At 43.2% G+C, this 25,901-nt stretch overlaps 1 protein-coding gene across 10 annotated transcripts in view; it reads left to right on the forward strand.

Annotated features, from left to right (window-relative positions):
- PXK (PX domain containing serine/threonine kinase like) overlaps positions 1 to 25,901 on the forward strand; it is a 76,319-nt gene that overhangs the window by 36,903 nt on the left and 13,515 nt on the right. For 6 of the 10 annotated variants that reach the window (XM_032868425.1, XM_032868424.1, XM_032868428.1 and 3 more), the window contains exons 4-15: positions 86 to 272; positions 6,723 to 6,800; positions 7,331 to 7,404; positions 8,060 to 8,134; positions 11,222 to 11,326; positions 11,894 to 11,995; positions 13,531 to 13,692; positions 14,105 to 14,222; positions 15,489 to 15,567; positions 18,689 to 18,737; positions 24,727 to 24,804; positions 25,301 to 25,426. In XM_032868425.1, coding sequence (XP_032724316.1) covers positions 86 to 272; positions 6,723 to 6,800; positions 7,331 to 7,404; positions 8,060 to 8,134; positions 11,222 to 11,326; positions 11,894 to 11,995; positions 13,531 to 13,692; positions 14,105 to 14,222; positions 15,489 to 15,567; positions 18,689 to 18,737; positions 24,727 to 24,804; positions 25,301 to 25,426 — 1,233 coding nt within the window. The remainder of the gene's footprint in view (positions 1 to 85; positions 273 to 6,722; positions 6,801 to 7,330; positions 7,405 to 8,059; positions 8,135 to 11,221; positions 11,327 to 11,893; positions 11,996 to 13,530; positions 13,693 to 14,104; positions 14,223 to 15,488; positions 15,568 to 18,688; positions 18,738 to 24,726; positions 24,805 to 25,300; positions 25,427 to 25,901) is intronic. The other 4 variants (XM_032868426.1, XM_032868427.1, XM_032868434.1 and 1 more) reach the window with 1 other exon arrangement.

A 25,901-nucleotide genomic window follows, 5' to 3' on the forward strand; every position in this document is an offset into this window, starting at 1 on the left:
AGTGAAATGTAGTGGCTCAGGATTCTGATATTATATCTTCTGTGGGGATGACAGGAGTATAATACTTTTTCTCTTCTAATTAAAGATTGCAGGCCTCAGTCTACCTCTTCCTCCCAAAAAATTGATTGGTAACATGGACCGTGAATTCATAGCTGAGAGGCAGAAAGGTCTGCAGAACTATCTCAACGTTATCACCACAAATCATATCTTGTCTAATTGCGAGCTGGTTAAGAAGTTTTTAGACCCAAACAACTACTCTGCAAACTACACTGGTAAGCAAAGCGATCTCTGAGGTATGGTTGCATGACTGTAGAGACACTGTTCTTTGCTGGTGACAACATGTGGGAGAAGTTATTTCCAAATGGGTCTGTGTGTACATTTGTTATAGGGCATTATCTGCTTATTAATACTTTACCCAATTGTAATTTACTGTAAGAGTGTAAGAAGAAGATGATTACTTCTAAAATGTTTGTGATGTTTGCACAGAAGAATATGAAAGAGAAGTTATTGGGTCCTATACTTAGTCTTGTCTTTCTTATCTTCCCTGACAGAAAAGAAAGTAAATAATCCACAATAATCTGTACCATACTCTCAATTTGATTTTTATTTGGGTCTCTTTCTGTAATTTACAACATACGGTATGCCTGGTTTTTCTGGGTATTGCTTTATACCAAGTGGTTCCAAAGGGTCCTTTCTGTGTCTTCCCATTTGCCCCCAAGGCAAAGCCTGAGGAGGAGCTAGTTTCTTCCAGACCTTCCCTGGATCAGTCAGGGGACTGAGGTGGAAAGGGTGCCAGTTACACACAAAGCTAGCGTCAATGACCTAAGCTTCTTGTCAGCAGAACGAGTGATTAAACATTCAGTGTTCCCTGGTGTGGCCTTGAAGAGACCAATGGAAACCGTCATAGAACTGAACCAGTGACTAGAATTCGACTGATTTTTTAAAGCTGAGCCATGCTTAAAGTCTTAGTGGAACTCTGGGTATTTTTAATAAGCTGATTTCCTTGCTGAGAGAATAGATTGTGTACATGTTACATTTCAGGTCCTCAAAACACTACTTTTTGAAGTAATTAGAGGAAGGCGCTTTTATACCTGTTTCAGAGAGAGGAAAATAGGGGACTGCTTGTCGCCCCTCAAGGGAGGGCAAGGGAGCTTTAAAAAATTCTGATGCCCAGGTACTCATGCCAATTAAATGAAAATCTCTACGGCAGGTTGTGGGGGGGCGTGTAGTTTGGAAAGCTCCCCGAGAGATTGCAGTACGGGGCCAGAGTTTGAAAACCATAGCCCTGGACCTTGTTCCTCATATCCCAGTATGGTCCTCTGACCGACAGCATTGGGATCACTGGGAGCTTGTCAAAAATGCTGAATTCAGGCCCCATCCCAAACCTACGGGTCAGGATCTGAGTTTATCAAAGTCCCAAGGTGATTTGCCTGCACATAAAGGCTGAGAAGCCTTGCTATAGAATGTACCTCCTGTCTTCTAATGGAAGTACCTGCAGAGGTAAGAAAAATGCCTTCTAGAATGCAATCAAGTGAAGGAAAGTTTCTTTCAAACTCACATTTACTCTAATTGACAAAATGGAGCATTACGTTATTACAAGGCTGTCATTCTTCCCCCCGGTTATTTCTTGGTTCACCTAGGAGAAAAGGTATTACAGGTCAGGGGCTTCCAGGAGAGCGTAACTCCTTCCAGAGCAGCATCTCTTGTGGCCTGCAGTCACCATGCTTCACCTCCATTGTTCCCCACAGCGTCTGATGGCGAACTGTCTGGACCGACTGCTATCAGATCAGCCCTAACCTAGCCCCTTCCATTGGTCTGTCCCTGTATTTCCCGAGAGTGTCTGCGCATGTGTTCCCTCAGGGTGCAGTGCGCATAGGCTGATGCGGCCCGATCTGGAGACCTTCCCCGTCCGCTCTGCGTGTGCCCTGTGCCGGGTACGGGCCAGGCTGGTGGGGGCGCGGGTGCAAGGAAGACGTGCTCGGCGAACACTGAGTTACGGGGGGTCAGAGCTAGGGGACATTTTGGAGCAGGCATACCCAAACTAACGCTTTCATTCCATAGGCAGGAGGTCACCTGAGAGGAAAGGCCTTACCTTGCTAGGGTGCACATGCGTTGGACTGTGCAAGTGTACAATGTCTGAGTGTTTTCCAATTAAAATGCTGCTTTGCCCCTGGAAGAGGATCTGATCCCTGTATTTCCCGCTGTACCCCCTCACAGGCTGCTGTTGTACTTGATCTTTTCTGTCCCCCTGCTCCTGCCCCTGGCATGGCAGACAGTCAAGAGTCCAAAGCAGATGTGGGCAGAGATCTAAGAAGGCTGCCAGGAGCTCCCACCGGGATCCAAATGCTCAAGAAGCTGCTGCTATTTAGAGAACAGAGCCCCGTAATAAAATAATAGGGGATGGATGTGTTTTCAGAGAGATGCTGATATATAATTCAGAGACTGCCCCCTTTGAATGAAACATCAGAACTTGCCTTGCCTTTAGGCTGACTCACTAGCAGCCTCAGGAAAGGGAAGCCCAGGCAGCCTCCTCTGCACCAGCTTGACTGAGCCAAATCCCCAGAAAACCAGGCGGACTTGTCCGGCTTCCTGCAGCTCAAAGCTCGGCCTCTGATTCCCAAGTGCACTCTGTGTACCGCCACCCTATGGCTCCTCTCTGGGCAAGGCCACTGCCCCCTTCATATGGGTAAGGTCGCCACCTCTTACCGTTTCCTAATGGCCCGTGGTCACTACCCACTCCACTTCAGCGGGATCTGAGATCTGTGCTCATGTGACAGAAGTCACCAAGGCCGCTTTTCCTGCCTCTTGCTCTGAGGTTGAAGATGCCTGGTTGGAGGGGGACTGTGACGCCAGCCCCGTCCCCAGGGGGTGGGTAACTAGGAGCTTCAGGGCATCAGCAGCTGCCTCCTCTCCCCCTGGGGCTCCAGCCTGGGATTTTTTATCTTTTCTTTCTTTTCCTGGTGTTCTCCAGGTGACCAAGGAAATAGAGGTCCCTGGCGCTCTGTGCGGGAGTTAGGAGGTGCCCATTGGTGTTACCAAGTCTGATGGAGGGCCAGCTTTTGTTACAGGGAGAACAGGTGTCTCCTAGTCATGAGGACCTCGTATCGGAAAACACACGTGCACACATTCCCCACCCCCACACACCTCACCTTATTCAAATTATTGACGGGGTGCTTCTATCATTTAAAAGCGTTCATCTTCCCACTTCAGACCTCAGACCCCCTCAGAATAAGGGGATATTAATGTCCATACAGAAGACACTTGGACCAGAAATAAGGAGGTTTGGCTCCTGGGCCCCAGCTTTGTCATCAGCAGCATTTTTCGTCTGTGAGCCTCTGGTCCCGGCCTAGAAAACAAGAGGAGAGGGAGCGGGGGTGGACAGGGAGTGTACAGGCTGTCTTCTAGTCCTGAAACCCCAGGAACCCTGTGAGTTGGTCAGGTAGTAGTGGGCTCAAGGATACAAGGAGGGAGGGAGGGAGGGATGGGACGGGGAGTGGGGATTTTATTCAGAACCAGGGCAGGGCGCTCTGGAGAGGTGGTAGGCCCAAGTCGACTGTGTGGGTCTCTATGGCGCCACCTGCTGGAGCAGATCGGAGAGCTGAAGACCGGTTGCAGGGCGGGGGTCAGTTCTCTTGTCATGATGGCGGAGCTGGGACCTGGGAGCTCAAAGGCTGCACACAGTGGGGGCAGCTGGTACGTTGTGAGCTGACAAGTCAGAGCTCTTCGGGAAGCACAGGGTGGGCCTGAAGGCCTCGCTCTGCATTTCCTGTCTGGAAATGTTTCTCAGCATTTTCCTGAGCATGCAGTTTTTCCCCATGTGTATGTCAGTATTAAGGAAATAGAGGGCAGATGACTTTCTTTTCATGGATTTCATGTTCTAGTGGAAGAGAGTGTCCACATCCATTGAACATGTACTGGACCTTTAGTTCTTGCTGCGTCCAGTATTTATTGAGTGCCTGCTCTGTGTCAGGTGCTGCAGATAAAGCATTAAGGAAAGCGTAGCCCTCTACCCCCACCCCCGTTCTGCAGGGGGATTGACAGGTGAAGGCTATGGCTGAGTAGACATGACCCAGCAACTTGAGGGTGGGAGTCGGGGTTTTGAAGGTGGCAGAAGGCTTCCAGAAGAGTTGATGCCTACATGGAGATTTAAGGATAAGTAGAAGTTAGTCACGCCAAGAGGCAAGGGCCAGTGCTCCAGGAGAGGACAGAATATTTCCATGTGGCTGTGGGATTTTACCCAGATTAAGACGTAGCCTTCACAGCCAGAGTTCACAGTCTAGTGGAAGAGAGTAGCCCTAACACAGGACAGACCTTGGGTGAATCCCATGGGAGAAGGACACACAGAGCTCTGGGAGTGTAGAGGATGGAGGGTTGGGAGAGATCTGGCTTGAGGAGTCGCAGCTTTGGGCTGAGCCTTGCAGGATAGGTAGACAGGAACAGAAAATGTGGAGGGATGGGGTTGGGCCTGTCTTCAGGGGTCAAGGCAGGTAAATCTAGGCATTGCACCACTTGTGTGGAGGGGTAAAGACAGAAAGTCAAGGTAAAGCCAGATCTGTGGTAGCACTAGGTTTAGAAATTTGGCCTTGATCTTGTAAAGAGGTGGGGTGTGGTAAATACTTCTAAACAGAGGAGCAAATGCTTAGGATTGAAGTGTGTGGCCTGAAGCTTGGGAAGTAGGGGATTCATGTTGGAGGTATGCTCGTCATGGGATTTACTTGACAATAAATCATAGTTCAGGGGAAAGAAAATGTCCTTTCTACAATTTCCTGATTCCCCAAGGTAAAAAAAAAAAAAAAAAAAAAAGTTTATCAGTAACAAATCTAGCATGTTCCGTTTGTTGACAGCCATCTCCCTGTTCCTAGAACAATGTATGGTACCTAGTAGAATACGACAAATAATGATTTTGTGGGGAATTATGAGTCACTTTGAGTTATGAACCAACTGTCCTTTACACTCTCTTAGAATGACACTGTACTGTATTTAGAAAATTATTTTTCATGATCCTTCCTAAAGCTGATACGATCTTAACTGAAAATGAAGCCTTTTTAAGCTGTTTATGTTCAAGTTTTTTTTATGCTTATTTTTGTTGAAGTTGTTTTGGAAAAGCTAAAAATATTTTATATCAACATTATGTCAACATTAACTCAACTGAGTTCCCAGCATTGATTAGGAACACTTTATATGCTTCTGCCACACCTGATCCCTCCAAGTGGTTTGTCCCTTTGGGTAGTTAGAACAAATGTAAATAGAGTCAGTTTTGTATCTCGTCACCTCAGGTTTTCTTCTGGGTGGACGGCATCCACAATTTACGGGTCCAGTCAGTAAACCACTAGTTAGTAGATTATTTTCTTCCCTGAATGTCTTAACTCATACTATACTGTAAAATATATCAAAATCACATTGCCTGCCAAGCACTAGCCATGGTAATTCCAGACGAGGTCAGTCTGACATAAGGAGAACATTTCTGCCAAATCTCCCACCGGTCGGCCTGAAATGCCGCTGATGCTAGGCGGAGGTGAAATCCCACAATGAATTTGCAGTATTGCTGTTTGCTTTCAGGCATCTAGAGTGGCTTCCTTTTTCCATTGTGTTGAGGGAAAATAGCAAATTACAGATGTCTCTTTTTGCAGGAAATGTAAAAGCACAGTTATTCTGATAATTTCTTAATGCAGTGAACTTTAAAGAACTTCCTCTTCTCATTGTCTTCTTAAAAAGGGGAAACGTTCTCATGATAAATGAACACAAAAAGGGGGATGGATTTTTTTCCAGTAAACAGGGCTACGGTAACGTCCCACAATAGAACTGTGTTGTTGCTGTACATAGATGTTTTTCTAAAACACTGGCTTTTATTTCCAATATATATTTAAGGCTAATCGCTTCTTTGTTGGTGAAAGCTTTAATTCCATGAGGAATGAAGACAGGATAAATATCAGTTAGAGCAACATAAATGCTGTTCTGAGCTGACCTCAAAACACATTTTGAGTTTTGTGCTCGGGCTGTGGCCTGACACATATATTGAATTCTTGGCTCAGGCCACCTAGTTTATTTACATATTTTAGATCTTTCAGTTTAAAGAAAAATATATTTATGTATTTTTTTCACATCATTAGTAATTACTCTTTTTTTTTTAAGATTTTATTTTATTTATTTGACAGACAAAGATCACAAGTAGGCAGAGAGAGAAGAGGAAACAGGCTCCCTGCTGAGCAGAGAGCCCTAAGTGGTGGGGCTCTCGATCCCAGGACCCTGAGATCATGACCGGAGCCGAAGGCAGAGGCTTAACCCACTAAGCCACTCAGGCACCCCAGTAATTACTCTTCTTAATAAACCTTTTACTTTGGAATTATTTTAGACTTACAGAAAAACAGCAGTGATAGTACAAATAGGTTCCCTATACCATCACTTACCAAATTTCCCCTCATGTTTACATTGTACGTAACCATGGCATATTTATCAAAACTAAGAAGTCAACTTTGGTGCGTTACTATTAACTACAGATTTTATTCAAATTTCACTTGTTTTTCCACTACTGCCCTTTTTCTGTTCCAGGATCCAATCTAGAATCCTACATTCTCTGGCTTCTTTTGTTTATTTTCTTCCTGTAATTAAGATTTCTAAGAAGGTCCTAGACTTACCAAGATTTCATTTGCAAGAATAACATCTTAAGCATGTGGTACTTTGCCGATAGGTTGGACTGATGAGTTTCTAAAATGTCTTTGCAGAGATTGCCTTACAGCAAGTTTCCATGTTCTTCCGATCAGAACCAAAGTGGGAGGTGGTAGAACCGTTGAAAGACATAGGTGAGAAACTGGCACGTGCCTGGTCTGTTCAAACAGATCACAGAACTGGACTCTTTGTCACGCTTTCCTATCTGTAGCCCGAGAAAGCTCTTCCACGCAGGTGATTTCTTTTTCTTTTTGCCTTCCTACTGCTTGAAGACGCAGTCCGTAACTTGTATACTTAATGAATCTTGGGTAATGTGCCACCTGGAGACTTGGGGGGTAGTAATGTGTATTTTCAGAGCCGTCCGTCATTCTTCATCTCTTTCTCACTACACCTTAAGTGAAGTGCCCATTTTCCTGTGCCCATGAATAGTTTCTTCGTTTGTAGTTGTTTTGGTGTTTTCTGTGGGTTTTTTTTGCTTTGGGGTTTTGTTTTGTTTTTCTTAAATACCATCTTTCCCATGTCAACATTACCAAGTGGTGGTTTTACTGGTGCCAGTATTGTAGCGGGTAAGATTGCCAACCTGGATTTTTAAAATTACTTGGTGAAACTTTTCTCTGTTGGTGTAAATATTATTTGCTATGACTGCATCTCTGCTTTTATGCAGGTTGGAGGATAAGGAAGAAATATTTCTTGATGAAGATTAAAAATCAGCCAAAGGAGCGGCTAGTGTTAAGCTGGGTGAGCTGATTTTTTGCTTTGGTCTCCTTTCATGTACTTGAGATGGGTTTATAAAAGCAGATACTGAAAAAGGATAATTAAGAAATTGCACTGTTCTTCTGAGTGATGTTGTAAAGGCCTCTTCAGTCCTACATCAAAGGAGAGTAATTTTGAGTCACTTTGCTTATTCACTTGGTTATATCCATGTGATTGTATTTGATTAATTAGTAAATATCTGGAAAGAAACAGAACAGCTTAAAATAGTTCTGGAACCTCTTTAGGATTGGGAATTTTGCAGTTTGTTTTAAAGAAAAAATACACATTGCTTTATGTTCTCTCTTGCTTCAGGAGTTCTAGTGGTTTGGCTAATGGAATTTGATAAAAGCATAGTTTTTTGGTTTTTTTAAAAAATCTTTTTGCTTTTGTTTTTGTTCTTTTAATTTTAGGCAGTTAACATACGGTGCAATATTGGCATTCAGTGATAAATCACTTACACATAACACCCAGTGCTCATGATAACAAATACGCTCCTCAATACCCATCACCCGACTTTGTGTGGCTTGCACCTTTGGTTTACAGTCATATTTGGACAAATGAAATAAAGGGAAAGGTTTACAAGGAATTTTTCTTTTGGTAACTTAAGGCAACACCCTGATATTTTCCCCCATGTTTCCAGGCTGACCTTGGTCCCGACAAGTTTCTGTCAGATAAAGATTTTCAGTGTCTAATCAAACTTCTGCCTTCCTGTTCGGTGAGTACAAGCCCTTCTATTCTTTCTCTTTTTTTTAGTCTTTTATTTTTAAATAATCTCTACAGCCAACATAAGGCCCAAATGCACAACCCCGACGTCAAGAGTCACATGCTCTACTGACTCAGCCAGCCAGGCACCCCAAGCCCTTCTGTTTTTCTAGGTGGCTGACAGATTCAGAGTGTTTTCTTGTAGGTGACCATGGACAGAAGAGCTGGAAATGCTCTGTAGGCTCAACAGTGTGGAGAGGTATAGTGGATTTCAGTTCACGCTAAAATTGCTCAGGGCTGCTCCTATAGCTCAGAGACCAATTTTTTTTTTTTAAGATTTTATTTATTTATTTGATTGAGAGAGAGAGCACAAATAGGGGGAGTGGCAGCCAGAAGGTGAGGGAGCAGCAGCCTCCCCACTAAGCAGGGAGCCCCATGTGGGGCTCGATCCCAGGACCTGGGATCAACACCTGAGCCAAAGGCAGACACCTCACTGACTGAGCCACCCAGGCACCCCCAGAGGCCATTTAAATGGCATTCATGACATCGGCACAACCCATGAAACTTGACAATTGTTTTAAGCAAATATCCGAGTAAGAAAGTACCCACTTTGTTCTCAGTAAGGATGTTTGTATCAGTGGAATTGAAAGATCTGTTTCTAGGGGCGCCTGGGTGGCTCAGTGGGTTAAGCGTCTGCCTTTGGCTCAGGTCATGATCTCAGGGTCCTGGGATCGAGCCCCGCATTGGGCTCTCTGCTCAGTAGGGAGCCTGCTTCCTCTTTTCTCTCTGCCTGCCTCTCTGCCTACTTGTGATCTGTCAAATAAATAATAAATCTTTAAAAAAAAAAAAAAAAAGAAAGATCTGTTTCTAGTCTGAGAAAACAGAACTAGTTTGGATTTAGATAAGCTGGGTGAGGGAAGGCACAAAGAGCCCTTTTGCTGTCTGAATCACTATTCTCACAGGCCAGCTAGTTGGCCTTTAGGAGTGCCTGGCATTATTTATGCTAATGTACAGTTCTGATCCAAGGCCATTAGTGGAAAGAAAATACATCACTGTATTTCAGAATATATGCAGAATGTCTTCAGGAAAAGACTAATCTGGCCAGAAAAGCGAGTTAATATTGATGTTCTTTATCTGTGGTCTGCATGAGGATGTAGGACCCTAGAATGAGTCATTCATGAGCACAATTATGCTGACCTATCCAGTTGGGTGGGCAGGTTCATTTTTGAAGATAGAGTGTCTTGTCAAGCTAGCAAAACCAAGCTTCTAATGAGGTGTGCAGTGTAGCCAAGAAAAATGCCGTGGTCTTTGTGCGTGATTAGTTGTGTGCCACAGGCTCTCAGCATTCAATTCCAAATTTCCTTTAAAGGTTGTGCTTTTAAAAAAAGAAGGTGGTACAGATAAGTGGTGTGTATTAATTGTAGAAAAGTTAGAAAATATGGATAAGCAAAAATAAGAAAAGAAAACTCACCTACAGTCCCAAGCAAACCAAAATGTCTAGAACTTTATATGGTTATTTTTTTGAAAAATTACACATATACTGTTTTAAAACCTGATTTTTTGGTTAATGATATATCATGCACATCTTTTATGGAATAAATATGGTATAACATCATTATTACTGGTTGCATAGACTATAGTTGGCCTTACCTCCGTTTATTCAACTAATCTTCTGCGAGACATTTGGACCACTTCCAGTTTTTTCTTCTTATTTAAAAAGGAAAAAAGCCACAGTGAACAATTCAGGCTAAATATTTGTACCCATCCTTAATTATCTTCATCAAATAAATAACAAGAATTAATAAGGGAGATATTTTGAGACTGTATAAATATCCTGTTCTCACCAAAGCCCTACTAGCTTTAGCTTCATTGAGATTTTCCAACACCATCATTCTTCTTAGATTTATCAGTTGGCATACTGTAAGGGAAGAGCTTCTTATTCGCTCCTCTTGGTCTGTTTATATCAGTATGGACTCAACGATTTTTATTTTATTCATTGGGTTCCTTTTTGGGGTGATGAGGGTGTTCTAAAGTTAGATTGTGTGGTAGTTTATACAGCTCGGAATATACTGAAAACCATTGAATTGTATACTATAAATAGGTGAATTATAATGGCATATGAATTATATAGATATAAATATATATGTTAATATCATATATATGTTAATATCATATATATTCATATATATAAGAATTATATTTTAATACAGCTGTTACAGGATCAGTAATAATCATTTTGATGTGATGGTCAGAAGAAACTTCATGATCAAGGACTATATTTTTCTGGGGATACCCTTCCATCCCCCAGCCCACTCAGTCCGAACCCTCCCAAACCTTTGCACAGCTCAGCTCCTATGGGTTTAAATTATAATGGTGCTCGTTTGAGCAAATGGACATGTAACACCTATTTGAAGCCAGTTGATTCATGCAACCAAAATTCCAGGTCATATGAGGACTTTCAGTCATTAAATAATTAGTTTTACTCTCCACCCCACTTGGTTGACGTCAGTGGCCCCTTCTCAGGAAGACAACCGTGAGTCATCACACTGCACCCTGCAGAAAATGGATGGGAAGATTCATGCTAGCTGCTTTGGATAAGGGCCACGATTCCAAAAGATGTGGCTTTTTTGCTTGTTTTCTGGCTTTTACGCTCCCTGGCTTGGCCCCAAACAGCAGTGTGAAATGTTACGCAGCGCTATAAATGAAGACACGTTTGTCCTGGTCCTCACTTGGCTATGCTAGGGTTTGGCTGTATTCTCTACCAACGTACAGAGGCAGAATATTAAAACCATTATCCCCCAGACCTCTGCCTGAGCTCCAAGCATGTGTATCCCCAGGCATATACCTTCACGTGGTGAGCTCGCCGTGCCAGCTGTCCATGTCCCTTTGTCTGTATAGTTTAGGTTCCTTCTCTCATTTTAAGAACGATGTGCTTGTTGATCATCTGATAAGAAAATGCCACATATTCAGGGAACATCCGCACGTTTATGTGAGACTAAAGTGCTGTGAGGGTACTTAAGTCTACGTAACCAGATTCTTGATCTCAAAGGACCCAGATGCTGATGCAAATAAATGTGAATTTTTTTTTTTGTTTTGACAGCACCCTTATATCTATCGGGTCACCTTTGCCACAGCTAACGAATCCTCTGCATTGCTTATTAGGATGTTTAATGAAAAAGGAACTTTGAAGGACCTGATCTACAAGGTACTTGTGGTGCAAGTTCATGGTCATAAAGAAGTTCTCAAGTCCCTTCAGAACCTATCATAGATTCTTGATCCCTCAGGTTCCGGAAGTTAGGCCCTAAGAAACCCTTAGGGTTTATTTTAATTTTGATTTGATTTGGAATTTATTTTGATTTTATCAGTAAAACTACCCCATCTGGTTAAAGAGCATTCCTTTCCCCAAATGAAAGAAGGTTGAATAGGTAATGGTTATGTACATGACATCGTAAGCTGCTCTCTCAGGTCAGTTTTAAAGTTTGTGTCTTTCACTTAACGAGCAATACTGAACTATCTCAGTAAAGTTGGAAAATAAGACTCTGGGGTCTGCTAAGGCCAAGACCAGGCCCATCTTCACTGGACCAGAGAAGGGATGCAACTCAGGTCAGCCTCTTTCTATCAACTGCACAGACTCTTGTACTTTAAAAACCCACATTCTGTGAGCTGACCTCATCTGGCACCCCCAGCTGCTTAGAGCCCTGCCTGTTCCAGGCTACGTGTGGTAGTCAGACCCGCTGCTGTTCTCTTATATGCTCTTTGTGCTTTTCCAAAGGCAAAACCAAAAGACCCATTCCTAAAGAAGTACTGCAACCCTAAGAAGATTCAGGGCCTTGAACTCCAGCAAATAAAAACATACGGACGGCAAATATTAGAGGTAAGAGGTATTTAATATTTGCTTAGGTTGCATTGGGATTTCACTCAGATTACTGTATTCCTTTGGGAAAGTTCTTGGGATTGCTTATAAATAGATGGCATTGTCCTATTTTATCCCGAAAAGCAAGTATTTGAGACTAAGGCAGCCAATTCAGATCCACAAAAATTCCAAAAGCTTAGCTATTAGAATTTAGTGTCTGATTTTTAAGAACTTCACTGTGCAGATACCAACTTTTGTGTTACGTTTGGTTGATCTTTATCTTTGTGCCAGGATTATTGATTTTGTTATATCAATACATAACCATCTGGCTCCCTTGCAAAAGTGAAACGCATGAAAAGCCTTTCCCATATCACTCTCTAGAGCCTTGTTCTCCAGGCTTCTTGGATTGTCCGACCTTATCAGTGAAAACAGTTTAAGCATAACCCCCCCCCATAATAACTTATATGCATGCACTACTACTAATATATGTTGTGTATTATAAGTTAAGTTAGGAAAGAAGGAGGTTTTTTTGTTTTTGTTTTTGTTTTTTAAGTAGGCTCCATGCCCAGTGCGGAGCCCGACACAGGCTCTCATGACCCTGAGATCAAGACCCAAGTTGAAATCAAGAGCGGACACTTAAGCAACTGAGCCACCCAGGAGCCCCAGAAAGAAGGAGATTAAAAACAAGCAAATAGAAAGAGAAGTTGTCATATTTTCTTCCAGTCCTCAGTAGATTGTCCTGGGTACCCCCTTTGGCTAGCACTGCTCTAGTTCATGCGGTTGTTATGGGTGTATCTCCAGGCATCTCCCTTTGTAGGTGAGCCTCTGTTTAATAAATGGCAGTGGAAAGGTTTGCTTCTTTCTGTGGGAGCCTGTCATGTGTTCCTGTTAATAAACAGCCTAATATATATATTTTTTTAAGATTTTATTTATTTTTTTGACAGAGAGACACAGCAAGAGAGGGAATATAAGCAGGGGGAGTGGGAGAGGGAAAAGCAAACTCCCTGCTGAGCAGGGAGCCTGATATGGGGCTTGATCCCAGGACCCTGAGGTCATGACCTGAGCCAAAGGCAGATGCCTAACAACTGAGCCACTCAAGCACCCCAGCACAATATACTCTGAGAAGAGATTGGACTAGGGATATTTTTCGCCCAACCCCTTTTCCTGAACAACTAACTGGCTGATGCCCTGCCATGTTAGCCTTACTCATCTGTGTGGGAGGATCAAGACTTTGGCCTGCAAGGAGCTGGCCTGTTGAGATCAGAAAGTGCTGGAAGTCGAACATTAAAGTTGTTAACCCCAAGCTTTGGGTTAACAGAAGCTGCATCTCTGTTCTTTGGAAATGAGGGAGCTTGGAGTTGGGTCTCATAACTGGAAAGCATTCAGCATCACCCCTTTTTCCAAAGAATGGATGGAGAGGGCATTTTTCTTTAGGAATCTCCTCAGTAACCAGTTTTGTTTCAAACTATAGTGACTTAAAAAACAAAGTTTAACCTGTCTCATAACTGAATGAGTTGGGGGTGGGGGAATGTAACCTCTACATATTTTTTAAATAGGTACTGAAGTTTCTACATGACAAGGGATTCCCTTATGGGCATCTTCACGCCTCCAATGTGATGCTCGATGGTGACACTTGCCGGCTGCTAGACCTTGAGAATTCCTTATTAGGCCTTCCTTCCTTCTACCGATCCTATTTCTCACAATTCAGGAAAATCAACGTAAGTTGCTAGAAGTAACGAAAACAGGAAATTAATTTTTAGGTATAAATGATCCCCCTGGCAGGACCCATGATCTGCCCATGTAAGAAATATGCAGGGTAGGCCATGCCTGTTGGCTCTTTTCTCTCACAGAGTACTGCTCTATCTTTAAGTGCCTCGTTGAAATGGTAGATGAGATAAGGAGGGACATAGAATCATGGACTGGAAAAGAATGGGGAGTAGGACCAGGACCTTGGGTCAGAGCAGTGCCCTGTGAGCTTTTGCAAAAGGCCTTGGAGTTGTGTTTTCACTACCAGTAATGAGCGGGGTTGCCCCTGGGCCATGTTTTTCTTGGTGAAAGCCTAGGGAAGGAACCCTGGGATTCACAAAGCCAAGCTGAAAGATAACCACCCTGCTCTCTTGTCTTCCACAGACATTGGAAAGCGTGGACGTCCACTGCTTTGGCCACTTACTGTATGAAATGACTTATGGAAGACCGCCAGACTCAGTGCCTGTAGATTGCTTCCCTCCTGCACCGTCTATGGCTGTGGGTCAGTATGGGCTTTGAAGGAGTCTAATGGGCCCCGGTAGTCCACAGAGCTACTCACCCTCTTTCCAAAGTCCAGGAAGGACCCAGAGGAGGTTGCCATGTTCCATAGCCAGCCAAATCCAGTTTATAAAAGTAAACCAGGTCTGAGTGATTTATTTAAATTCACCTCACTAAAAATTCAGATGGTTTGTCCATTTGTCTGGCTATCTAAAACCTCAGGAAACATACTGTAACTGCATTCAAATTTTGGAACCGGGAGGTTGTAAAGATAAATCTGTCCAGACTGAGTCTGATATAGAAGCAGAAGCTAGGAACAGGCAAATTGAAGCCAGCCTTTCAACTGGGACAGGTGTCAAGGGCCAGACCGAGACTGGAGTGGGACCTGCAAGGGACAAGAGAGCCATGGGCTGGACATCTGGTAGATAAAAGGCTGGCAGGTCGAGAGCAGGGAAAGGGAGGCAGGAATATAAACACCTGGCAGATTGGATCCCGGCGTTCTTCCAGCCTTACTTAGGGGACTGAGGAGGGCCAGAGGACAGGTGGGAGACACTTTTGGGGGCGGAACATGGGGACTGATGCAGACTTATCCAGGGACCCTTTCATCCCATCCATAGCCCGCCCAGAACTCACTGTTAGAGCAACACCAAGAGGGGAGGGCAGGGTAGCTCTCGGACCACTGAGCCTATGAGATGTGCAAGTTAACCCCCCACCAAGTGCTAGTTTTGTGTCAAAGTAGTGGTTCAAGAGTACAGGCCCCAAGACTACTGGGCCTGTGTTGAATGCAAACAGCTGAAACTGAACAGTGACCTGTGAGTAGAAAAATCTGGCTGCTTTTGTTTATATCATCCAAGGTGTTGGATGATGAGACGTCAACAATTGGCATTTTGTGTGCCAGTTTTGATTAAAAAGAAAGCAAGCAGCAAAATGTTTTCCAAGTTCAGAATTTTCTGTGTAGTGTTTACTTTTCTTTTAAGAGAGCAAACACTTCTATGAATGATATCTGGAATCCTTCCTCCAATTATCTTTGAAATATATTTAGCTTTCTATCAGCATGTGGTGTCTGAACCATTTATTTTGAGCCATCGGTAACATGGTGTTGCCAACATTCCCCTCCCCCATGTATGCCATCTGTCTGTGCGTGAAGAGTTTTGACACCGTCCTGATCAGCCTGCAGACAGTTGTTGCAAAGTGGTGTCAAACTTTTCATCACCAAGCAGATTTGCCAGCATGTTCTGTGGAACTAAAATGTGTATCTGTTCATTTCAAGTGGCCGTGTTGGAGTCCACGCTGTCTTGTGAAGCCTGTAAAAATGGCATGCCTGCCGTCTCCCGGCTCTTACAGATGCCGTAAGTCAATCACACGCCTTGTTTGTCACCTTCCTAACTGTGTAGAACGCTGGACCACGAAGCCAGGGGCCTGGCACCATAGTAGACTCAGGTGTGGTCCTTGTGGAGTTGAAGTGACATGCTTGTTGTCAGTCACTTGCAGCATGATATCATGAGCTGTCCGCTGCCGTGGTCTGATCGCTGTCCCTTGATGTCCGCATCTTCACGTGTGTCTCTCCCTGTCGATGTTAGCGTCATATGTGTGTACATGTGCCCCCACCCACCCACCCCCACTTAGAACATTCTGACCGACAGCCTGCTGGAGCACTGTCCTTCAAGGCCCTGTTCCGCGCACCAGCTGGCCCTCAGCTGTGGCTGGTTGTGCCCTCTAGGAGGAGGTCAGCGGGTTTCTGGCCCACCCTACGCACCTTTGTTCCTCTGCTCCCTGGGTAACATGGGTTACACATCTGACTTGTACCAGGCATTGTGTTAGGGGCTTGGAGCGCAGAAGACGTTCTCCCTTAGACTAGGTTATGACTAGTTCATCAGGACCATTGAAATAGTGCTGCAGGGCCTTGCCTGTAGCTGTGCTTTCTGTCCCTTCTTGGAGAGCGCAGCAGCATGGCTGAGAAGGGTGTGTCTGAGGTTAGACAGAGCTGGGGTTGCACCCAGCCTCCCCACTTCTGGGTGGGGAGGGTGACCTGGGGCAGCTTTCCTGTGTCTGGAAGCTGAGGCTCCCCGTCTGGGAAATAGGACTGGTAGTGGGCCCCACCGGAGAGGATCGTTGGGAGGAGTGAATGAGGCGATTCCTGGTGTAGCGCTTCGCGAGTGTTAGTCATGATGACTATTGATTCAGCGTCTATTTTGCGAGTGGCACATATCCACGGCACACCCAGTGCGTCGTCTGTGCCAGCTTGCCACATAGCAGATGTTCTCAAGAAACAGTGGTGCGGGGAAGCAGGGCAGGGCTTAGCTTGAATGCATAAGGCCAGAGCTCAGAGGAGCTCCATGCCTTCAGAGAGTGTGGGAGCTGCCCCAACCCCTGACACTGCCCCCGCCCCGCCCCTGCCCATGGATATGACCTTTTAAAGTTCAGCTGACACTGGTGTGTCCCTCTCCCAAGCAGCCACCTTTAATAACAGTGTGAATATGGAAGAATAGACCCAATTAGGGAAATGAAACAATTTTTGCACAAACTCATTTTAAAAGAAAATGCCTTTGGGGCGCCTGGGTGGCTCAGTGTGTTAAAGCCTCTGCCTTCGGCTTGTCATGATCCCAGGGTCCTGGAATCCAGCCTTGCATCGGGCTCTCCGCTCAGTAGGGAACCTGCTTCTGCCTCTCTCTCTGCTTCCCTCTCTGCCTACTTGTGATCTCTGTCTGTCAAATAAATAAATAAAATCTTTAAAAAATAATAAAAAATAAAGAAAATGCCTTTGTAGTTGGGGAACAACCTGGATTCGTGCTGATGTACTTGGGTTTGTGTTTGTAGCCCCCATGGTCCAGACCTCTTCCATTCTCCTCCCAGCCATCCAAGTCTAAAGGGAAGCCACATTGTTTTTTCCTCACTGAGGTCTTTCTACCCTGCGGCCTTGAGTCTTGAGAAGAATACTTGAAGAGGCGTGAACTCTGTTCAGTTAAAATGTGTTTTCTGGAAGTAAATGGGCCTGTGCCCTTGATGGGGAGAGTTCTGTCTCTACTGCCAGAGCCGCCCAGGGAGCACTGTGGGGAAAAGTTAGCTGTATCATTTCTACTTGTGAAGTATTTCCTGTTTTTTAAAAAGGGGATTCCTCAAGGCAAGGCTCCTACATAGCCATGGGGGCACTGCCCAAGCAGCCATGTAAATTCCCCAAACTGTCTTAGCCGAAGTAGCTCAGAATTCCTCATGCTGTTGTTTCTAGTCACATAATTTTGGAAGAGAGAATTGATATACTCTAAAAGCTGCCTTTTTAAAAAAAGATTTTATTTATTTGTTTTGTTTATTTATTTGACAGAGAGAGGGAACACAAGCAGGGGGAATGGGAGAGGGAGAAGCAGGCTTCTCGCTGAGCAGAGAGCTTGATGTGGGGCTTGATCGTAGGACCCTGGGATCATGATCTGAGCTGAAGGCAGACGCTTAACAACTGAGCCACCCAGAGCCCCCTGGTTTGTTGTTGTTGTTCTTATTGTTTTAAGATTTTATTTATTTATTTGACAGAGAGAGAGATCACAAGTGGCAGAGAGGGAGAGGGAAGCAGGCTTCCTGCTGAGCAGAGAGCCTGATACAGGGCTTGATCCCAGGACCTTGAGATCATGACCTGAGCTGAAGGCAGAGGCTTTAACCCACTGAGCCACCCAGGCACCCCAGTTTTTTTTTTTTTTAAGAGAATTTAAGAAATACCTCTTAGAAGAAAATTATTTTCTTGTTAGATTCCAATCAGAACAGTGTCTTTCTACTTAACAATTTTATTTTACTGAGCTCTAGAATAATTTTTTTAAGATTTATTTATTTAAGGGAGAGAGAGCGCGAGAGCAGGGGGAGGGGCAGAGGGCAAGGGAGACAGAGAGAGAGAGCATCTTAAGCAGACTCCACGCTGAGCATGGAGCCCAGTATAGGGCTTAATCTCACGACCCGGAGATCATGACCTGAGCTGAAACCAAGAGTCGGACACTTAACTGATTGTGCCCCCCACAGAATAAATTTTATCCTTTTCTAGGGTTTAATTAAAAAGGGGGAAAATCAGTTATTCTGTTTAGAAATATCTACTGCATAAATTATTTACAATATAATAAATATAAATATAATAATATAATAAAATAATAATTTGCAAAACTAATTTTTAAAAGTGTTTATTACTTTATTCTATGGCATAAGAGGTCCGTTGCCCTGCCACGTGGGGAAATAGTCTTCAGTACAGGGCTGACCCAGTCTCTCCTTGGTAGCACCTCTGATACTGGGGGGCAGTGAGGAGGTGCTGAGCTTTTTCTGTGGTCACATTGGGTGCCCTGTAAACTTTGAGTGTGTCGATCAGCATGAAATGGTGGACTGGGCCAGGGCTGGGGGACGTGGGAACCTCATGGCCTAAAGATGTCTCATTCTGTTTTGATCCTGTTCTGAGAGGACATCTGGCTTAAGAAAGATTTTGTTTGTTTCTTTTCTTAACAGATTATTCAGTGATGTTTTACTAACCACTTCTGAAAAGCCACAGTTTAAGGTAAAGCAAATCATACCATTTTTTTTTTTTTTTGGTTTGTGACATATATAAGTTGATGTTGAAACTTAGTGCTTTTAAAAAAATTATTGAAGTAGAATTGACATGCCACATTATGTTAGTCTCAGATGTCCAACAACATAATGACTTGATATTCGTGTACATTATGAAGTCATCTCCACAGTAAGTCTAGTTAACATCTGTCACTATATATAGTTAAAATTCTTTTCTTCTTGTGGTGAGAATTTTTACGATTTACTTTCTTAAAAAAAAAAAGATTTACTTTCTTAGCAACTTTAAAGTATACAATATAGTATCTTAATAATAGTTACCACGCTAAGTATACAATATAGTATCTTAATAATAGTCACCATGCTGTACATTATGTCCCTATGACTTAACTTATTTTGGGACTGGAAGTTTGTACCTTTTGCCCCCTCCACCTGTTTCATCTGCCCCATCCTCCCGACCTGGCAACCACCATTCTGTTCTCTGTGAACAGTGTGTTCTCTATGAGTTCAGGTTTGGTTTTGTTTTTAGAGACCACATATAAATGAGATCATATGGTATTCGTCTTTCTCTCTCTAACTTATTTCACTTAGCATAATGCCCCCAAGCTCCATTCATGTTGTTGCAAATGGAAGGATTTCCTTTTTTTTTTTAAAAGATTTTATTTATTTATTTGAGAGAGAGTGCAAGCGAGCAGGAGCGGGGGAGAGGCAGAAGGAGAGGGAGAAGCAGTCTGCACACTGAGCAGGGAGCCCGATGTGGGACTCGATCCCAGGACCCTGGGACCAAGACCCGAGCAGAAGGCAGCTGCTTAACCGACTGAGCCACCCAGGCATCCCGGGATTTCCTTTTTTATGGCCAAGTAATATTCCATTGTATATACCCACATTTTCTTAATCCATTCATCCACTGATGACACTTAGACAACCATTGTTTCCATGTTGTGGTATAAATAATGATGCAGTGAACATGGAAGTGTATATCTTTTTTTTTTTAAAGATTTTATTTATTTGACAGACAGAGATCACAGTAGGCAGAGAAGCAGGCAGAGAGAGGAGGAAGCAGGCTCCCTGCTGAGCAGAGAGCCCGGTGCGGGGCTCGATCCCAGGACCCTGGGACCATGACCTGAGCTGAAGGCAGAGGCTTTAACCCACTGAGCTACCCAGGCGCCCCAGTGCATATCTTTTTGATTCAGTGTTTTCATATCCTTCAGATAAATAGCCAGAAGTGGAATTGCTGGATCATTTGGTAGTTCTATTTTTAATTTTTTGAGGAGCCTTCATACGATTTTCCCAATTTACATCTCCACCTTTAGTATAAAGGTTTCTTTTTTCTCCACATCCTCTCCAGCAGTTATCTTGTCTTTGTGATACTAGCCGTTGCAACAGATGTTAGGTGATACCTCCTGTGGTTTTGATTTGCATTTCCGTGATTAGTGATGTTGAGCACCTTCTCATTAGACGTTGGCCATCTGTGTGTCAAGTTAGTGCTTTTTTTAATCAAACAAGAGAAGGTACAATATTTTTTTTAATTGACATACAGGTAACATGCAATATTCTCTTAGTTTGTGTACATCAAAGTGACTTGATATTTTTTATATATTATGAAATGATCCCAACAATAAGTCTAATTACCATCTATCACCACACAAAGTCATTAAAATATCGACTATATCCTCTATGTTGTAATGAATTTGGCTTATTAATTTTATAACTGGAAGTTTAGGTACAGAGTTTATAATAGTGAAAATTTGAAGACATTCTAGTATCTGTGCTGCCAAAGCGAGCACTTGAAAACAATCTAAATACTGTATAATGAGGGACTAATTTAAGAATTTATGGTGTATCTGTTTGACAAAATGTTTTTTATCTAATGAAAGTAAAATTTATAAAGACATTGTAGTAGCATGGAAAACGACTATTTGGGCTAAGGTGGAAAGACAAGCAAGATAAAAATATAATGTGTAAAAAGAATAACTTGTCCAGCAGAAAGTCAGCAAGGAAAATCCTGGGAAGTAGCAGCATCGTGTGGTATCATGGGACGAGTAGGGGCTTTAGAACCCGAAAAAACTCAGGATGATGCCTTACTTTGCTTTTTTTATACTAGCCATTTATCTATGGCTGCTTTTCTCAGACATGACATTTTTTTAAAGATTTTATTTATTTGTCAGAGAGAAAGCACAAGCAGGGAGAACAGCAGGGAGAGGGAAAAGCAGGCTCCCCACTAAGCAGGAAGCCCCATGGGGAGCTCGATCCCAGAACTCTGGGATCGTGATGTGAGCCAGGGGCAGATGCTTAACCGACTAAGCCACCCAGGTGTCCCATCATACACAACATTTGACATTTTGGATCAGATAGTTTGTTGTGGTGGTCTTGTGCATTGTTGGACATGAAGCAACTTCCCTGGCCTGTACCCACTAGATGCAAACAGCACTTCCCTTCCACCCCAGACATTGTGATGATAAAAAATGTCTCCAAAAATCAGCAAATGTCCCCTAGAGAGGGAAGGGAGCAAAACAACCCCTATTTGAGATCTCTCATCTATGGGCCTAGTCTTTGAGTTGATGTTTACTCAGTGTGTACAACTGGTGAGTAACACCTGTTTATTGTTCTTGGTCAACTGAGATGGCCCATATGGGCACCTGGGCGGCGTTGGGGGGCAGGACTGGCTCTCCTCAGGGCTCGAGGTCAATTCTGTTCTGGGCAGTAGGATGAAGGGGGATTCTTCCTCCTCTCCATATTCCAGAAGAACGTGTGATATTATCATGATGAAATTCCGTTTAGGAAAAACAAAAACAAGGTGGGGTCAGAAGATTGTACAGGAGAGGAAAACATTTTCTTTTGTCCTGTTTGGCCAGGCAGAGGAGTTTGACAAAAATAGCTTGTTTGAATCTGAAGTAGGAAAGAAAAACATTTAAATCCATCTCTTCTTCACTGAAACTCCCCAGGAAATACATTCGGCCTTGTAAATAAATATGCTCTCCCCAACCCTGTCCAGCCTAGGAATTATTACTAGACCTTGTTCTTTCTCTGAACCAGAGAGTCTGTGCAACAATGACAACGTGATTTAAAAATCAAGTTTAATTTCTTGTGTATGTACATTCTTTCTGGAAAGATACACAAGAAACTGGTGACATTGGTTGCCTCCATGAAGGAGAGCGCATTGGCAGACTCTACTGTGTACGTATCCTTTCATATCTTTGAATTTTGAACCACATTACCTATTCAAAGGTTTTTAAAATTTTTTTTTAAAGATTTTATTTATTTATTTGACAGACAGAGATTACAAGTAGGCAGAGAGGCAGGCAGAGAGAGAGGTGGAAGCAGACTCCCTGCTGAGCAGAGAGCCCCATGCAGGGCTCGATCCCAGGACCCTGAGATCATGACCTGAGCCGAAGGCAGCGGCTTAACCCACTGAGCCACCCAGGTGCCCCTTAAATTTTTATTTTTAAAAGAATATAGAGACAGGGGCGCCTAGGTGGCTCAGTGGGTTAAAGCCTCTACCTTCGGCTCAGGTCATGATCCCAGGGTCCTGGGACTGAGCCCCGCATCGGGCTCTCTGCTCAGCAGGGAGCCTGCTTCCTCCTCTCTCTCTGCCTGCCTCTCTGCCTACTTGTGATCTCTGTCTGTCAAATAAATAAAATCTTAAAAAAAAAAAGAAGAAGAAGAATAGAGATAGAAAGTTGATCCAGCTGTCTGTTTCCCAGGCCTGAAGAAACAACAGACTCAGAAGCATACCAGGTACCAGGCTAGAAGATTATCTTCTGGAAGAGTATCTTCTGGTAGGGGGCGCCTGCGAGGCTCAGTCCATTGAGCATCCGATTTTTGATTTCAGCTCAGCTCATCATCTCAGGGTTGTAGGATCAAGCCCCACATCGGGCTCTGTGCTGGAGCCTGCTTAGGATTCTCTCTCTCCCTCTGCTCTACCCTCTAGCTCTCAAAAAAAAAAAAAAAAAAAAATCTTCCGGCAGGAAAAAGCTTAAGCTTATGAAATACAGAAAATAAATCTTTCATAGAGAAAATTTCTCTGAAGTTATAAAATACAACGATTAATTGAATTGGTTTGTGTGTGTTCCAATAAGCTGTATATATTTTTTATTTTCATTATGATAAAAAAACGTAAAAGTTATCCTATTAACCATTTTTTTTTTAAGGTTTTATTTATTTATTTGACAGAGAGGGAGAGCGCAAAGAGAGAGGGAGAAGCAAGTTCCCTGCTGAGCAGGAAGCCCAATGTGGGGCTCGATCCCAGGCCCCGGGATCATGACCTGAACCGAAAGCAGACACTTAACCCACTGAGCCATTCAGGTTCCCCAGGATTTCTTTTCTTTTCTTTTCTTTTTGAAGGCTGAATACTATTCTACTGTATGCACATACCACATTTTGTTTATCCATTCCTCTATCGATGGACATTTGAGCTTTTTTCACCTCTCAGCTATTGTGAATAATGCAGTGAACTTGGGTGTGCACATATCTCTTCAGGACCCTGCTTTCCAGTCTTTGGGATATGTACCCAGAAGTGAGATTGCTAGATCATGTGGTATTTCTACTTTTAGCCTTTCGAGAAACTTTGTGGTGTCTTCCACGGCAGCCACACCATTTTACGTTCCCACTGTCAGTGCAGGAGGGCTCCAATTTCTCTCTGTCCTCGCCAACACTTGTTATTTTCTGCTTTTGCAATAATGACCATCCTAATGTGTGTGAGGTGGTATCTCAGCATGGTTTCGATTTATATTCGTCTAATGAGAGATGTTGATTAGTCTTTTCATACACTTGTTGCCCATTGTTAAATCTTCTTTGAGGAAATGTCTCTTCAGGTCCTTTGCCTGTTTTTGTTTTTTTTTTTTTTTCCCCCCTCTTAGATTTTCTAATCTTTTTTTTTTTCAAGTTTTATTCTGGTATCATCTTTTTTTTGTGACACATCTGTTTTTTTCCATCAGGTTATTTATTTTCTTTTGTCAGGTTATAAGAGTTCTTTGTATATTTTGGCTCTTACCCCTTGTTAAATATATGATTCCCAATTATTTCCTCCCATACCATAGGTTCCTTTTTACTCTACTGATTATTTCCTTTGATATGCAGAAGTTTCCAGAAAGTTCCATCTGTCTGTTTTTGCTTTTCTTGACTGTGATTTTGGGGTCTTATCCAAAATCATTGTCAGATCCAATATCTTAAAGCTTCTGTTGTGTTCTAGGAGTTTTATAGTTTCAGGTCTTCAGTCCAGTTTTGAGTTAAACTGGTGAGGGTCCAGCTTCATTCTTTCACATTCAATTTTCCCAGCACCATTTATTGAAGACACTGTCCTTTCTCTACCATGTATTTTTGGCACCCTGCTCAAATATCATTTCACCTTATACCACATGAGAGTTTTATTTCTAGGCTCTCTATTCTGTCCTCTTGGTCCATATATCTGTCTGTATGCCAATAGAACATTATTTTGATTATTGTAGTTTTGTAATATATTTTGAAATCGAGAAGTGTGATGCTTCCAATTTCGATCTTCTGTTTCAAGATTGTTTTGCCATTTGGGGCCCCTTGAGTTACTTGAGTTACTTGAAACATGTTGTGTTTATTTACATGTTTCATATATTCATTACTAAAAAATGGTACTGCGGTGAGCATGGTGGGGATGGATAGTATTCAAGTGGGTACCTGTGACTGGTTCTTTTTTTTTTTTTTAAGATTTTATTTATTTATTTGACAGACAGAGATCACAAATAGGCAGAGAGGCAGGCAGAGAGAGAGGGGAAGCAGGCTCCCGGCTGAATAGAAAGCCCGATGCGGGGTCGATCCCAGGACCCTGAGACCATGACCTGAGCCTAAGGCAGAGGCTTTAACCCACTGAGCCACCCAGGTGCCCCCTGGCTCTACTGCAGACTCCCTCCTTCGTGATAACCAACCAGTTAAGTCCTGTATTAAAACCAGGGCTTAAGAGAATCTCTGGCCATTTTACTCAGTGGGTTATGTACTTTCTCTTCTTTCAGATCCCCACAAAGTTAAAAGAGGCATTGAGAATCGCCAAAGAATGTATAGAGAAAAGACTAATTGAAGAACAGAAACAGGTACATGTTACTAGCTCCTTACTGGCTTTTGATCTTTTAGTGTCCCCATCCTTTGTTGCCATATTCACGGTGACTTACCCTTGACTGGTTGTTCATTCCATAAACATTTCTTGCATCCTTGCTCTGAACCAGGCTGCATGCTCAATGTTGTGAGGTTGCCGATTACTTCACAGTCCTGTCCTCAAGGTGCTGAGCCTGTGGGGGAGACAAGCACATCCATAACACATGGTCTTCCTTTACGATTGGGGCAGGCTGGGTAGAGGTAGGGGCCACACGTTGTCCTTGCTCTGAAGGTGCTGGGAGCCACACTTGTCTTCCATCGAGGAGCAAAGGGCAGGAAGGAACAGAGGGAAAGGAGAAGGATCTTCAGCTTCTGGCAGACTCTTCTTTCAGACATCCAGACCCAGGCTTGGAGGTGACAGGCTGAGGAAGGACAAAATTTTCATCCAAAATAACTTGATTTGGCAAAACATGTTAGAGATTTTCACTGATGTAGGATACACTTACATTTGTGATGAATTGTGGTCTCTCAAAGATTCACCAGCATCGAAGACTGACAAGAGCTCAGTCTCACCATGGATCTGAAGAAGAAAGGAAAAAGAGAAAGATTTTAGCTCGAAAGGTAAGCGTGGTGTCTCTGGATTCTCTGTGAATTCTTTTTTTTTTTTTTTTTTTTAAAGATTTTTTTTATTTATGAGAGAAAGAGAGAAAGCATGAGTGGTGGAGAGGGAGAAGCAGGCTCCCCCCTGAGGAGGGAGCCAGATGGCCAGGCTCGATCCCAGGACGCTGAGATCATGACCTGAGCCGAAGGCAGATGCTTAACCAACTGAGCCACCCAGGCATCCCCTCTTTGCAAATTCTTGGCTACATGTGAAGAAAGCTGTAGGTTAATAGTGCACATTTAGTTAATGACAAGATTTTGTGCTATATCTCCTTGAAAGCTAAAACTATTTCCAGATGACTGATTTGCAGCTTTTAAAAAAGAGCCGCATAATATCAGTGGAGAAATGGACCGTATAGTTTCCGGGCTTGCTGGGATGATTACAGCCTAATGTAATTGCGGAGAATGACTGGCCTGAGATAGTAAACTCAGTGTT

The sequence above is a fragment of the Lontra canadensis genome, unplaced genomic scaffold (genome assembly GCF_010015895.1).
Source record: "Lontra canadensis isolate GAN:19392208 unplaced genomic scaffold, GSC_riverotter_1.0 scaffold35, whole genome shotgun sequence".
NCBI classification, from domain to species: domain Eukaryota; kingdom Metazoa; phylum Chordata; class Mammalia; order Carnivora; family Mustelidae; genus Lontra; species Lontra canadensis.